Consider the following 16251-nt stretch of genomic DNA (forward strand, 5'->3'; position numbering starts at 1 on the left):
GAAGTCCATGATCAGCTCATTCGTCTTACTGAAGCTGAGTGCAAGGTTGTTGTTGTGACACCACTCCACTAGTTGGTACATCTCACTCCTCTACACCCTCTGATCTCTATTTGAGATTCTACCAAGAATGGCTGTATCATTAGCAAATTTATAGACAGTATTTGAGCTATGCTCAGCCACACAGTCATGGGTATAGAGAGTAGAGCAGTGCGCTAAGCACACACCCCTGGGGGGTGGGGGGGGACGTCAACTCAGACCATGAGAGGCCTGTGTCGGGCATTTTCATGCCTTACATTCCCCTGAGGTGCACCGGTATTAATCATCAGCGAGGAGGATATGTTCTCACCATTCCGCACAGACTATGGTCTTCCGGTTAGGAAGTCGAGGATTCAATTGCAGAGGGAGGTACAGAGGCCCAGGTTCTGTAACTTATCAATCAGGATTGTGGGAACGATGGTGTTAAATGCTAAGCTATAGTCGATAAACAGCATCCTGACATAGGTGACTGTATTGTCCAGGTGGTCTAAGGCCGTGTGAAGAGCCATTGCATCTGCCATAGACCTATGGCAATAGGCAAATTGCAGTGGGTTAAAGGTCCTTGCTGAGGCAGGAGTTCAGTCTAGACACGACCAACCTCCAACTTAGAGTATTGTGTGCAATTCTGGTCATCTACCTACAGGAAAGATATTAATAAGATTGAAAGAGTACAGAGAATATTTACAGGTATGTTGCAGAGGCTTGAGGACCTGAGTTATAGACAAAAATTGAATTGGATAGGACTTTATTCCCTGGAGTGTAGAAGAATGAGGGGAGATTTGATAGAGAAGTATACAAATTTATGAAGCATATAGATAGGATAAATGCAAGCAGGCTTTTTCCACTGAGGTTCGGTGAGAGTGGAACTAGGACATTAGTTAAGGGTGAAAGGTGAAATACCTAAGGGGAACATGAGGGAGAACTTCACTTAGGAAGGTGGTAAGAGTGTAGTATGCGCTGCCAGCCGAAGTGGTGGGTGCGGTTCAATGTCAATATTTAAGAGAAGTTTGGATAAGTACATGGATGGAAGAGGTATGGAGGTCTATGGTTCAGGTGCAGGTTGATGGACTAGCCAAACTACTATTCTGCCATGAACAAAGGGCCTGATTCTGTGCTGTAGTGCTCAAATAAAAAAGGAAAACTACTTAACTATATCAAACATACTGCAGGATTCTCATTCATTTGCTAGCTTCTGTCATCCACTCATTCTAAAATTCTACACCTTTGTTAGTTAACTGAACTCAAATTGAATTTTAATGTTTTTGCAAATTAGATTTGAAATTTAATAATGCATTTCCAGAAGTGCTGATTCACCAAAAACTACTTTTGACTGGACTGTATGTCAATGCCTATATGTATGGCAACACACACAAAATGCTGGAGGAACTCCGCAGGTCAGCAAAGTCTACAGAAAAGAGTGAACAGTCCACACTTCAGCCTGTTTGGAAGAGTAGGAATGTCTGCTTGTCAAAGTGGTTATCAGTTGGTGGCTGTTAATAGTCATAGTCATACTTTATTAATCCCGGGGGAAACTGGTTTTCGTTACAGTTGCACCATAAATAATAAATAGTAATAAAACCATAAATAGTTAAATAGTAATATGTAAATTACGCCAGTAAATTATTAAATAAGTCCAGGACCAGCCTATCGGCTCAGGGTGTCTGACCCTCCAAGGGAGGAGTTGTAAAGTTTGATGGCCACAGGCAGGAATGACTTCCTATGATGCTCTGTGCTACATCTCTGAGGAATAAGTCTCTGGCTGAATGTACTCCTGTGCCCACCCAGTACATTATGTAGTGGATGGGAGACATTGACCAAGATGGCATGCAACTTGGACAGCACCCTCTTTTCAGACACCACTGTCAGAGAGTCCAGTTCCATCCCCACAACATCACTGGCCTTACGAATGAGTTTGTTGATTCTGTTGGTGTCTGCTACCCTCAGCCTGCTGCCCCAGCACACAACAGCAAACATGATAGCACTGGCCACCAAAGACTCGTAGAACATCCTCAGCATCGCCCGGCAGATGTTAAAGGACCTCAGTCTCCTCAGGAAATAGAGACGGCTCTGACCCTTCTTGTAGACAGCCTCAGCCACAATACTCCAAAAACTGCATATTTCCCTCTGTAGATATTGCCCAAATTGGTGAGTTCTTTCAGCATGTTGTGTGTAATTTAAAAAGAAACATTTTGGGTTTTAGAGGCATCACTGTAATGAACATGTCTGAACCCAAATCCTAGTATAAATAAGGTACTGTACCTGTAAAATACAAGAATAATTTACGTGTATAGTTGAAGTCAGAAATATACATCCACCTAAGCCAAATACATTTAAACTCAGTTTTTCACAATTCCTGACATTTAATCCTAGAAAACATTCCCTGTCTTAGGTTAGTTAGGATCACTACTTTGTTTTAAGAATGTGAAATGTCAGAATAATAGTAGAGAGAATCATTTATTTCAGCTTTCATTTCCTTCATCACATTCCCAGTGGGTCAAAAGTTTACATACACTTTGTTAGTATTTGGTAGCATTGCCTTTGAATTGTTTAGCTTGGGTCAAATGTTTTGGGTAGCCTTCCACAAGCTTCTCACAGTAAGTTACTGGAATTTTGTTCCATTCCTCCAGACAGAACTGGTGTAACTGAGTCAGGTTTGTAGGCCTCCTTGCTCGCACATGCTTTTTCAGTTCTGTCCACAAATTTTCTATCGGATTGAGGTCAGGGCTTTGTGATACCTTGATTTTGTTGTCCTTAAGCAATTTTGCCACAACTTTGGAGGTATGCTTGGAGTCATTGTCCATTTGGAAGACCCATTTGCGATTGACCTTTAACTTCCTGGCTAATGTCTTGAGATGTTGCTTCAATATATCCACATAATTTTCCTTCCTCATGATGCCATCTATTTTGTGAAGTGCACCAGTCCCTCCTGCAGCAAAGCATCCCCACAACATGATGCTGCCACCCCCATGCTTCACGGTTGGGATGGTGTTCTTCGGCTTGCAAGCCTCACCCTTTTTCCTCCAAACATAACGATGGTCATTATGGCCAAACAGTTCAATTTTTGTTTCATCAGACCAGAGGACATGTTTCCAAAAAGTAAGGTCTTTGTCCCCATGTGCACTTGCAAACTGTAGTCTGGCTTCTTTTTTTTTTAAATGACGGTTTTGGAGCAGTGGCTTCTTCCTTGCTGAGCAGCCTTTCAGGTTATGTCGATATAGGACTCGTTTTACTGTGGATACAGATACTTGTCTACCTGTTTCCTCCAGCATCTTCACAAGGTCCTTTGCTGTTGTTCTGGGATTGACTTGCACTTTTCACGCCAAAGGATATTCCCCTCTAGGAGAGGAAATGCGTCTCCTTCCTGAGCGGTATGACAGCTGCGTGGTCCCATGGTGTTTATACTTGTGTACTATTGTTTGTACAGATGAACGTGGTACCTTCAGGCGTTTGCAAATTGCTCCCAAGGATGAACCAGACTTGACATCATTTTCTGTCCTCAATCCGATAGAAAATTTGTGGGCAGAACTGAAAAAGCGTGTGTGAGCAAGGAGGCCTACAAACCTGACTCAGTTACACCAATTCTGTCTGGAGGAATGGAACAGAATTCCAGCAACTTACTGTGAGAAGTTTGTGGAAGGCTACCCAAAACGTTTGACCCAAGTTAAACAATTTAAAGCCAATGCCACCAAATACTAACAAAGTGTGTGTAAAGTTCTGACCCACTGGGAAAGTGATGAAAGAAATAAAAGCTGAAATAAGTGATTCGCTCTACTATTTTCTGACATTTCACATTCTTAAAGTAAATAGTGATCATAACTGTCCTAAGACAGAGAATGTTTTCTAGGATTAAATGTCAGGAATTGTGAAAAACTGAGTTTAAGTGTATGTAAACTTTTGACTTCAACTGTATGTGCACAGGAGGGAGGAGAAGATAGCAGTGCGCGCGGCCATTCTGAATGAATATCGTATGTGTTAACTAGGGGGCCGTGCACAATCCGGATTTGATGGAGACAGCCGTGAGAAGCACGGAGGAACGCCTGGAGAAACTTCTGAAATGCCTGCTTCGCTGCCGCTGCTACTGTGCGATCGAGAATCTCCGGAGACGAAGGCCCCAAATCCTTGGCTTTGCCTATCGCCTGTTGCCAGGGCCGAAGCGCTCGGCAGAGATGGTGCACGGTGTCAGGGAGCTGGTCGGAGTTTTCGGACGGACTCGGAGTCGAACTGTGGTCGGATGCTTCCAGTATGCTGCATCGGCAAGTTTGCGGTGCTGAAGGTTTACCATCTGCGTGAGATGATGGGACTTTCGAGAGACTTGAGACTTTTACCATGCCATAGTCTGTTCTTATCAAATTACGTTATTGCTTTGCACTGTTGTAACTATATGTTATAATTATGCAGTTTTTGTTAGTTTTTAAGTCGGTTTGTCATGTATATCTGTGATATCATTCTGGAAAAATATTGTATCATTTCTTAATGCATGCATTACTAAATGAAAATAAAAGAGGACTGCGTGTCCTCAATCTAAAAAAAAAATCACAGGAGCACTGAGACTAATCTGAAAATGCAAGACTCTAGGACAGGTAATTTAAATTCACGGATGCAAGCATTACGAATTGTGTTAAAGATATCTGGGAAAGGTATTCCAGTGGTGTGGCAAGCTGGAAATTCATCTATTAGCACCAAGACAAATAACAGCATAAACTATAGCTAGAAACAAAGTACACATGATTTACAGTTGGACATTACCGTGATGGATGATGCAGTAGTCTGAGACTGTGCCACCTGCACTTGCTGCAACTGTTGGACAGTGGCTCCTTGCACAACCTGTAGATGCAACATTTCAAGCCATTGAGCAGCAGAGACCAAAAGGCTTTTTAAACAAGCTGTTACTCATGAAATTATGCATACTGCGGTTCTGATGGCATACAACCAGTAAAGCTAACCAGTGAAATGTGACATCATGTTAGATTCCATTAGAACAAGGATCAGATGACATCTGCTGTGACCTGCTAGCTCCTGAGCCAACAATAATGGTCTATGCAATAATTATCATTTAGATTTTCATGTATACAAGGGTACAATAAAATGAGAATATGACAAGCTGTCCAAATAGATATCAATGAACTAAATTTTGCAAGTCATTAAAATTAAGATAAATTGAGGCATTTTATGCCAACAGTTTTAACCACAGAACTTGAAGTCCAAAATGGCAGAGAGCGCTCCTGCAGCTCGAAGAGTTCAGCTGACTGAAGATGCTCTGTTGTGGTCTCCAAAAGTGTAACAGAAGGAATCCAAGCTCTTAGTTCCCCAAGCCTCTGAGATACCGAGGTCACTGAATAGCTCTGGAGATGAGCTCACAATTAACAATCATAAACAGTTAAAGCTATGAGCTCAAATGAATCTTTAGAGAACTGATCACAACTAGAAGAGTTTGATTAACAAAGTTTGATGCTGCTCCTTGGATCCTTATTGCTTCCTACCTGACCCTGCTGTGGTTGCCCAATGATGATCTGACTTGGCTGAATGGTTGAGCCGCTGGAACTCTGTCCCTGCTGCTGCCCCTGTACTTGCACCGTTGTTGGCTGCTGGGCCAACGTGAAATAGTACTGCACTTGCTCGGAGCTTGGAACTGCCTGGCGGACTTCCTCCTGTCATACAAAAACCCAAAAAGTACATTTAGAGGTTAGAACAGCTGCTATTTTTGTTAGTAAAGCTACTACTATCAAAATAAAAAGGTGTTTTGTTCTACAAACGTAAAAGTAGCATAGATTGTTCCTTTCACGTGACAATCATAAAACTTAAAATGGTGGCACAATATGGCTGCTATATCCAGTACCATACCAATTAGTTACAAAGCACTGCTCTCACCTGGGGCACATCCTCTTCATACAGCATACTTCCAACATGGTACACAAGAGCATCAGCAGTTGCAACTACCCAATTCATATTCTCAAACAAAAGCATATGGATCTTGGCTTCATCACTTGAATGGTAACTTGCTGACAAAAGCTTTCAATTCTCTACGACAGTATTGAAGTACATCACTTAAAAAAAAAAGACCAGGAAAACTACTGGTTCAATAAACAGAATAACTGTCTGATGTTGGTTACTGTTCATTCACCTGTTTTCATGTTTGTGCATTTTGGCTTTTTGCAATACTGGAAAGAAATACTCTAGGCACAATAGTGCGTATCTCCTCTTCTTGGAGTATCATGCATGCCAAACATAGACCCATTAGCATCCTGTGCTATCCTTCACCTAGAATTCTGAAGTACATAAAAATCCTTAAAAGCTAAAGGCCACCGCTTTCTATAGCTAGGTTACCTGGTAAGTTTCCCGTCGAAACAAGAGCCAAGAAATAAACCAGGAAGGATCTGGTTCCAATTAATTTTCAGTCTTTTGTAACATTGACACTCCATGATTGGCTTCATGTTCCGATACTGACTGGTTCCACCACATACTTCCAACACGGACAGGTTTGCTCTCACCACCCCCCACCCCCCCCCCGCCCAAGTCAACGTAAGCACAAGATTAACAGAACCTCTAACAAATCTAGTACAGTCTGTGTGCACACATTGATGGCTTGATGCTGCTTAGTCTGTGCCAGAATGAGCAAACATCCCTCTCCCAGCTCAGTCAGACCACAGCTGAGAGTGTAGGATGTTTACACACCAGAGCACAGTGATTCTTCTGCATCAAAATGAAATCTTCAAACGAGAGCTAGGAGAAAAGGAATGACAAACCAGAAAACAAACACTTCAATGAATGAAAGGCTAATACACTATGACCCCTTGAACAGGGCCGAGGAACTCTGACAAAAGGTTCTTAACTTCAGTATTGATTGGTTCATACAACTTTTCATGCAATTATCACCAGTTTTTATTTCAACATCTGGCATCTTCTGTTGTCACCTTACAAAACAGTTAACACTACAGATGAAGTTGGAAAGATATTTTGTCCAATATCCAATTGCATACACAAAATTCCCACTATTTAGTGAACATTCCTCCTGCTAGCAGTCTCGCCTCCGACCAAAGCCGGGAGATCAGAGAAGTGAAAGTAAAATTTTTAAGTAACAGTATAGTCCAGCATTGATGGAGCACAGTACTGGCTGAAGTGCTTAGTGCTCTCATTTAACAACACTAGTTTAAAAAAAAATCAGGGAGAATTATCAGTGCCCTGGTTATGTTTATCCTACAACTAACATCACTAAAACATGTTGATTATTATCACACAGCTGTTATGGGATTCTGCTATATATAAACTAGGTGCCATATTTATATATTGCCACACTGACTACAGAGCAAAGTGCTCTTTTAGCTATAAAGTTCTTTCAGCATCATGAAGCCACAAGAAGGTATGGAAATTTAAGTCTGACTTTATATTCTTCATTCCCCTAAGGGCTACTTAATGACAGTAACTTAAAATATAATTTAATGTAGATTTTCCTCTATGCCAGTATTCAACACACTCATGGAGACAACAGATGTGCTGGCCTATCAGCAGTTGCTTGGTGGATCAGGCAAGCTATGACAAAGGAACAAAGAGGCTGTAACATTCCCACTTCAGCTTCAGCTGGAAACAGCTCTCATTGCAGTGGCTGCACTGGACAGGGATAACAGTTTGTTGAACAGCAACATGTCCTGGTGGCCTCACTGAGAAGAGGAGGAATTTTAGATGCACATTATATTCAGGAGAATTTTAGTGACATACAAGCTGACTACAGGCATTGTCAAATTTGTTTCTGCAGTACCTTAGTCATTTAGTGATGAACATTTAAGGCACCACTATAGTATGAAGTTTACTTTAGGTTTGTGAAAAGATACGCAGCACTCCAAGATAAGCAGGCTGCTGAAAAATGCCAATTGCAATGAGAAGGGTGAGGTCTGGGAAAAGTGGAATTAATGCTTAGCTAGCAAAACTGCAATTGAACAACCTAAAGTCTTTAAGGTAGAGATAATTCAAGTATAATGAAGATACATTCCCACGAGGAGGAAAAAAGGTATGGTAATTAAAGCCAAAGCACTCCGGATGATCAAAAAGAGAGGATAATAAAGCAAAAGAAAGGGCATTAGACAGGAGGTTGATAACATGTCTGAACCATGATGATTAAAGGGGGTATTTAATAGCCAAAGAACAAAAAAAGCAGGAGAAAAGACTAATAGCAAAAATAAAAGGAAATCCAACATTCTGTAGATATGTAAACAATTAAAGGATTGAGAAAACAGGTGGGGCCAACATCAAATCAACCCAGCATATCACTACAGAAGACGTTGCTGGCATCTCAAAGGAATAGGAAGCTGAAATAGAAAGTGGATGAATGATTGACATAAGTGGCGGTAAAAGGGGTGATTAATTAAAGTGAATTTGTTGCATCCAAGATGCCTAGATAGATTAGGAATAACAATAATCAGGGACAAAACTAGCCATCAGTTCGAATGTTTAGGGAAAGCTACTATGAATTTGCTGAAGGCAAATTGCATCTAATCAAACTGACATTGGTTTTAAAGAGGGACTGAGGTATCTGCAGCTGCAGTATTCAAAGGGTTTCCAAATAAGTCATCTACCTCTACCGCATAAGAGAAGCTAACAAGAGAAGTCAAAGCCAACATGAAAGCCGAACTGAAGGCATATAATAGAGCAAAAACTAGTGGGAAGTTAAAGGCGCAAACAACAGGAATTCTGCAGATGCTGGAAATTCAAGCAACACACATCAAAGTTGCTGGTGAACGCAGCAGGCCAGTCAGCATCTCTAGGAAGAGGTACAGTCGACGTTTCAGGCCGAGACCCTTCGTCAGGACTAACTGAAGGAAGAGTTAGTAAGAGATTTGAAAGTGGGAGGGGGACAGGGAGATCCAAAATGATAGGAGAAGACAGGAGGGGGAGGGATGGAGTCAAGAGCTGGACAGGTGATTGGCAAAGGGGATATGACAGGATCATGGGACAGGAGGTCCGGGAAGAAAGACGGGGGGGGGGGGGGGAGAAGAGAACCCAGAGGATGGGCAAGGGGTATAGTCAGAGGGACACAGGGAGAAAAAGGAGAGTGAGAGAAAGAATGTGTGTATAAAAATAAATAACGGATGGGGTACGAAAGGAAGGTGGGGCACTAGCAGAAGTTAGAGAAGTCAATGTTCATGCCATCAGGTTGGAGGCTACCCAGACGGAATATAAGGTGTTGTTCCTCCAACCGGAGTGTGGCTTCATCTTTACAGTAGAGGAGGCCATGGATAGACATGTCAGAATGGGAATGGGATGTGGAATTAAAATGTGTGGCCACTGGGAGATCCTGCTTTCTCTAGCGGACAGAGCATAGGTGTTCAGCAAAGTGGTCTCCCAGTCTGCGTCGGGTCTCGCCAATATATAGGAGGCCACATCGGGAGATCTGGACGCAGTATATCACCCCAGCCGACTCACAGGTGAAGTGTCGCCTCACCTGGAAGGACTGTCTGGGGCCCTGAATGGTGGTAAGGGAGGAAGTGTAAGGCCACTATCAACTCTGCTCTCAAACGCATCTCCCCCATTTCACATACATCTGCTCTCACTCCATCCTCCCGCCACCCCACTAGGAATAACGTTCCCCTGGTCCTCACCTACCACCCCACCAGCCTCCGGGTCCAACATATTATTCTCCGTAACTTCCGCCACCTCCAATGGGATCCCACCACTAAGCACATCTTCCCCCCCCCCCCCCGCTTTCCGCAGGGATCGCTCCCTACGCGACTCCCTTGTCCATTTGTCCCCCCCATCCCTCCTCACTGATCTCCCTCCTGGCACTTATCCTTGTAAGCAGAACAAGTGCTACACATGCCCTTACACTTCCTCCCTTACCACCATTCAGGGCCCCAGACAGTCCTTCCAGGTGAGGCGACACTTCACCTGTGAGTCGGCTGGGGTGATATACTGCGTCCGGTGCTCCCGATGTGGCCTTCTATATATTGGCGAGACCCGACGCAGACTGGGAGACCGTTTTGCTGAACACCGACGCTCTGTCTGCCAGAGAAAGCAGGATCTCCCAGTGGCCACACATTTTAATTCCACGTCCCATTCCCATTCTGACATGTCTATCCATGGCCTCCTCTACTGTAAAAATGAAGCCACACTCAGATTGGAGGAACAACACCTTATATTCCGTCTGGGTAGCCTCCAACCTGATGGCATGAACATCGACTTCTCTAACTTCTGCTAGTGCCCCACCTCCCCCTCGTACCCCATCCATTATTTATTTTTATACACACATTCTTTCTCTCACTCTCCTTTTCCTCCCTGTGTCCCTCTGACTATACCCCTTGCCCATCCTCTGGGTTCTCTTCTCCCCCCCCCCCCCGTCTTTCTCCCCGGACCTCCTGTCCCATGATCCTCTCATATCCCCTTTGCCAATCAGCTCTTGGCTCCATCCCTCCCCCTCCTGTCTTCTCCTATCATTTTGGATCTCCCCCTCCCCCTCTCAAATCTCTTATTAACTCTTCCTTCAGTTAGTCCAGACGAAGGGTCTCAGCCTGAAACGTCGACTGTACCTCTTCCTAGAGATGCTGCCTGGCCTGCTGCGTTCACCAGCAACTTTGATGTGTGTTGCGGGAAGTTAAAGGATTAGGAAGCTTTTTAAAAACCAACAGAAGGCAACTAAAAAAAGTCATCAAAAGGTAAAGATGGAATATGAAAGCAAGCTCGCCAATAATATTAAAGAGTATATTAAAAGCTTCTTCAGATACATAAAGTGTAAGAGAGGCAAGTGGATATTGGACCGCTGGAAAATGACGTTGGAGAGGTAGTAATGGGGGACAAGGAAATGGCAGACGAACTATGAATTTTACATCAGCCTTCATAGTGGAAGAGGGGAGCAGCATGTTGGAAGTTCCAGATGTAAGGGGTCATGAAGTGTGTGAACCATTACCAGAGAGAAGGTTCTTGGGAAACTGAAAGGCCTGAAGGTAGGTACCATACTCAGGGTTCTGAAAAAGGTGGCTGAAGAGATTGTGGAGGTATTAGTAATTATCTTTCAAGAATCACTAGATTCTGGAATGATTCTGGAAGACTGGAAAACTGCAAACGTCACTCCACTCTTCAAGAAGGGAGAGAGGCAGAATAAAGGAAACTATAGGTCAGTCTTGGAGTTGATTATTATAGGTGAGGTCTCAGGATACGTGGAGAAACATGATAAAATAGGCAACACACACAAAATGCTGGAAGAGCTCAGCAGGCCAGGCAGCATCTATGGAAAAGAGTAAGTAATCTATGTTTCAGACCGAGACCCTTCATCAGTCTTGCTTACTCTTTTCCATAGATGCTGCCTGGCCTGCACAGCTCCTTCAGCATTTTGTGTGTTGCTAGGATTTCCAGCATCTGCAAATTCTCTTGACTTTATGATAAAGTAGGCATGGATTCCTCGAGGGAAAATCTTGCCTGACAAATCTTTTGGAATTCTTTGAAGAAGTAACAAGCAGGATCGACAAAGGAGAAACAGTTGACGATGTGTACTTGGATTTTCAGAAGAACTTTGACAAGGTGCCACATGAGGCTGCTTAATAAGCTACAAGCCCATGGTATTACAGGAAAGACTCTAGCATGGATAAAGCATTGGCTGAATGTCAAGAGGCAAAGAGTGGGAACAAAGGAGCCTATTTCTGGTTGGCTGCCAGTGATTAGTGGTGTTTCACAATGGTCTGTGTTGGGACCACTTCTTTTTACATTATATGTCAATGATTTGGATGATGGAATTGATGGTTTTGCTGCAAAGTTTACAGGCAATATAAAGACAGGTGAAGGGCCAGGTAGTTTTGAGGACGTAGAAAGGCTACAGAAGGACTTGGATGAGGAGAACGGACAAAGAAGTGGCAGATGAAATACAGGGTTGGGAAGTATATGATTATGCACTTTGGTAGAAGAAATGAAAGGGATGACTATTTTTTAAAATAGAGTGAAAACCCAAAAACAGAGGCGCAAAGGAACTTGGGAGTCCTTGTGCAGGATTCGCTTAAGGTTAATTTGCAGATTGAGTCTATGGTGAGGAAGGCAAATGCAATGTTAGCATTCATTTCAAGAGGACTGGATACAAAAACGATCCAAGGTTAGATTATCATTGAAAATTCAAATGGGATTAATGTAGGATTAGTGCAAATAGATGGCTGATGGTCAAAATGGATGGTGGGCCAATAGACCTCCTTCCATTCTGTACGATTCCATGGCATTATGAACAGAGCTGGTCAGATGAAGAAAGTGACCCGAAATGCATACAGAAACTTTGGCTTTACAAACAGACGCCACAAAACATTAGAGGATCTTGATTAACATGGACAAAACAAAAATCCAATTGCAGCAAAAGCAATACCCCCAGTTCTACGCACCCCAGAAAAGAGATTACTAGTGACTGGACAAGAGATCAGTTTAATTATGATCTCCACTATTTTATGGGTAAAATTTGTATTTTTCTTGTTGACCATGTGGGTCACTTGCAGGTGCTCCAGTTTTCTTCGAGATCCTGAAGACATGAAGTTAACTGGCTGCAAAAATTACCCTTAGCATGCAGGTGGGTAATGGAAGGGGTGCTGACCATATGTGGGAAGTTTCAACTGTGATTAATATTGGATTACTCTAAATAAGTGCTTGATGCTTCACAAAGCCCATTTTCACATTCAACAGCAGACTCTACAAGTCAAGTTTGTGCTCCTTGGAATAAGGGAGGTTGACGGCAAATCTGATATTTAACGTTACTAAGGGTCTGGACAGTAAATAGAGCAAAACTCTTTTCCTTTGATAAAGGGTCAAGAATCAGAGAATTAAAAAAAAAACAAGGCAAAGCATCATGAGAAAATAGCAATATTTTAAAAAGGAGGAACAATCTGCCTTAAGAGTCAGTGGGTCGAGCAATATCCACAGAGGTAGAGTAATTTTTGATGATCCAGGTGGAAATCCTGCTTTCAGTCCAGATTCTACCATTTGCCATCTCATGTGCCAGCACTGTAAGGGGAACTGGATAAGTACAAGAAAGGAGAATTATTCCAGTGCTAAGAGGAGAAGGCAAGGCTTGCTCTTGCATAAAATTATGTCCTTAAATTATTTAATATTGTGATGTACTGAGACACTGCAAATCCAAATGCCTACACATGAAGAACCTCACAAAAATGATTGAAATATGTATATTGTGCATTTTGCAACAGTAATTTTTATTTTGTAATTCCTGTGTTTACTGTCAGCTAAGATGCACACAACTGGCAATATAGGTGATCTTTTCTACGGTACTGTACTGGGGAGGGAGGGGAGAAGGAGGGCAATTCATTATACAGGAAATGGCAAAAAACAAATACATTCCTATTTTGGGCAATTTTCAGATGTGCTAAGGAGAACTAGAGTCATAGAATACTAGAGTACAGATACAGGCTCTTCAGCCCATCAAGTCCATGAACAGTTATTCTGCCTAGTCCCATTGACTTGTACCTGGACCAGAGACCTCCAGATCCCTCCCATCCAACCCTTTTAAATGCTGAAATCAAATCCACATCTTCCACTGGCAACTCGCTCCAGTCGCACCATCCTCTGAGTGAAGAAGTTCCCTTAAACACTTCCGCTTTCACCCTTACCCATGACATCTAGTTCCAACATCACTCAACCCCAGTGGAAAAACCTGCCTGTATTAACCCTATCTATACTCCTCATAATTTTGTATACTGCTATCAAATCTCCCCTCCTTGTCTTATGCTCCAGGGAATTAAGTCCAAACCTACTCTAACTTCCCATACAACTTGGGTCCTCAAGACCCAGCAACATCCTTGTAAATGTTTTCTGAACTCTTTCAATCGTACTGCTATCTGTCCTGTAGGAGAGTGACCAGAACTGTACACAATATCCCAAATTAGGCCTCACCAACATCTTATTCAACATAACATCCAACTCTTGTACACAATACTTTGATTTATGGAAGTCAATGTGCCAAAAACACTACGATCCTGTCTACATGTCACATGACTTTTAAAAGTATTATGGACTTGTATTCCCAGATCTCTCTGTACTACCACACACTCCACGGTGGTCTACCGTTCCACTGTGCAAGTCCTACCCTGGTTTGTCATCCCAAAGTACAACACCTCAAACTTGCCTGCATTAAATTCTATCTGCCATTTTTTCCACTGCTCCAGATCCCATTGCAAACCTCAATAGCCTTCCTCACTGCTCACTACACCCACAATTTTAATGTCATTCACAAATTTGCTGATCCAGTTTACTGCCACTCTGGCTTTTTCCATGAAGCTAATGTCAAATCCAAATTACCTCTTGAATGGCAAGCAACTGAACCTTCTTGACCAATCTCCCATGTAAGACCTTGCCAAAGACCTTGCTATGCACACAATACCCTCTGCCTTTCCTTCATCAACATTCTTGGTAACTTCCTCCAAAAATTCTATAAGATTGGTTAGGCATGATCTATCATACACAAAGCAGTCCCGGTCTAATTTTCTTAAAGACTTTCTCAAACAATAAAACAATATTAGCTATTCTCCAATCCTCCTGCATCTCAACCGTCTCCATGGATACTTTTGAAACTTCTGCTATGGCCACTGCAATTTCTGCACGCCTCCCACAAGGTCTGACCCTGGGGATTTATCCACTCTAAGTATGCCCTCCTTTGAAACCTGTATACAGTTCATGACCTCACTGTTATTTTACATCAATTCCATTAACTGTGTCAAACTCCCAAATAAATACACATATACTCCACATAATGCTACCACACATAGCACTGATTCGTTACAATGCAGTTGTTCAATACTTTGACATTTTTTTTTAAATGACTAAAACTCATTCTAAAGAACACTTAAAACTTCTCTAGAGTGGCTGCCGTTACGGTAAACATTCAATCAGCCAATGAGAGCGTTTTACATACGCTCTAAGCCACTCACAGCCAATATGTTAGTTCACGCTCTGTAAATGTTCTTGCTCCCCCACCAATTTTTGCGATTTTCTCACCCATCTCTGGAAAATGGCCTGCAACATCAAACTGCATGAATGGAGTGTGGAAGAAGCTATGGCCAGAAGCATGCAACAACATCCTTGGTTCCAGCTGGAACCAGTCACCTAAAACATCGTTGAACTGACAAATGAAGCGGGATCAGAGGATGTAAATGATGGCGTTATTGAAGAGTTGCTGCATTCTCATGGTGAGAGCCTTAACAACGAAGGACTTCGAGAATTGGCAGATCACCACATCCTGGGTGAATCTGAGGACAATGATGGAGGACAGGAAACACCAGCAAGAAACCTCACCACTAGCATCACCACGATCACACAAATCATGGATCAGTTCATCGGTAATGACCCCAACCAGGAGCGAAGCAACAGGGCAAAGATTTCCTGCTACGGGGAACTGTTTCATAAGAGGAAACTTAAGAAAAGGCAGTCAAATCTGAACATCGACTTGAAGAAACCAAAGTTAGAGGATGACCCACAGCCTGGTCCCTCCTCTCAAGATGTAACCACCACCTAGTTTCCTTCGCTGCTGCTGTGACATGTTGCTGCTCCACTGGTGTACAGGTTTGACCTATTTGCGTGTTTGTTACTCCATGAATTACTGTTTATACATAAAATAATACATCATACATCAGGTTTGATTTTTTTTTAAAAATCAGGCACATGTTCAATTACGCAATGTTATGATGACCCTGCATAGTGCTAATTTACATAGAATTCCACCTCTGAGGAAAGCGTTATGCGGAGTCTGAGTCTACAGATGAAAAAAATCAAGATCTCCTCCATCTCTTTCAGCTCCATAGATAACCATACTGATCTTCAAGTGGAACTGCACAGATGTTAACCCAAGTAGATTGTTATTACTGGCACCCAATTCAATAAAAGGGTGCAGAGCAAAACTCAGCTTTACTGTTGAAAGTATGTCCCACAGTATGGCTGTACACAAGGAACAGTAAATTTTTACAGTAATTAATGGAACATTAACAATTCAATGGTAACAAATGCAAGTGAATTTTGGGGCAAAACTCTAAACATAGTAAATTAGTTTATTATTGTAACAGGTACCAAGGTATAATGAAAAACATCTTGAATATCATACATGCAGAATAGTGTTATAGTTACATAGGCAAACACCAGGTGCAAGGTCATAATGAGGCAGATGAAGCGTTCAATAATTTGGGGAACAGCAGGACAGACCTAATAGCATAGTTTAGGAACAGCAGAGTAAAAGCTGATCTGGAGCCTGGTGGTAGGTAC

At 42.5% G+C, this 16251-nt stretch overlaps 1 protein-coding gene across 2 annotated transcripts in view; it reads right to left on the minus strand.

Moving 5' to 3' along the window:
* nfyc (nuclear transcription factor Y, gamma) overlaps positions 1-16251 on the minus strand; it is a 97722-nt gene that overhangs the window by 25169 nt on the left and 56302 nt on the right. For both annotated transcript variants that reach the window (XM_072247308.1, XM_072247309.1), the window contains exons 6-7: positions 5517-5684; positions 4783-4860 (exon numbers count right to left, since the gene is read on the minus strand). In XM_072247308.1, the coding sequence (XP_072103409.1) occupies positions 4783-4860; positions 5517-5684 (246 nt within the window). The remainder of the gene's footprint in view (positions 1-4782; positions 4861-5516; positions 5685-16251) is intronic.

This window comes from Mobula birostris, chromosome 30 (assembly GCF_030028105.1).
Source record: "Mobula birostris isolate sMobBir1 chromosome 30, sMobBir1.hap1, whole genome shotgun sequence".
Lineage (NCBI taxonomy): Eukaryota > Metazoa > Chordata > Chondrichthyes > Myliobatiformes > Myliobatidae > Mobula > Mobula birostris.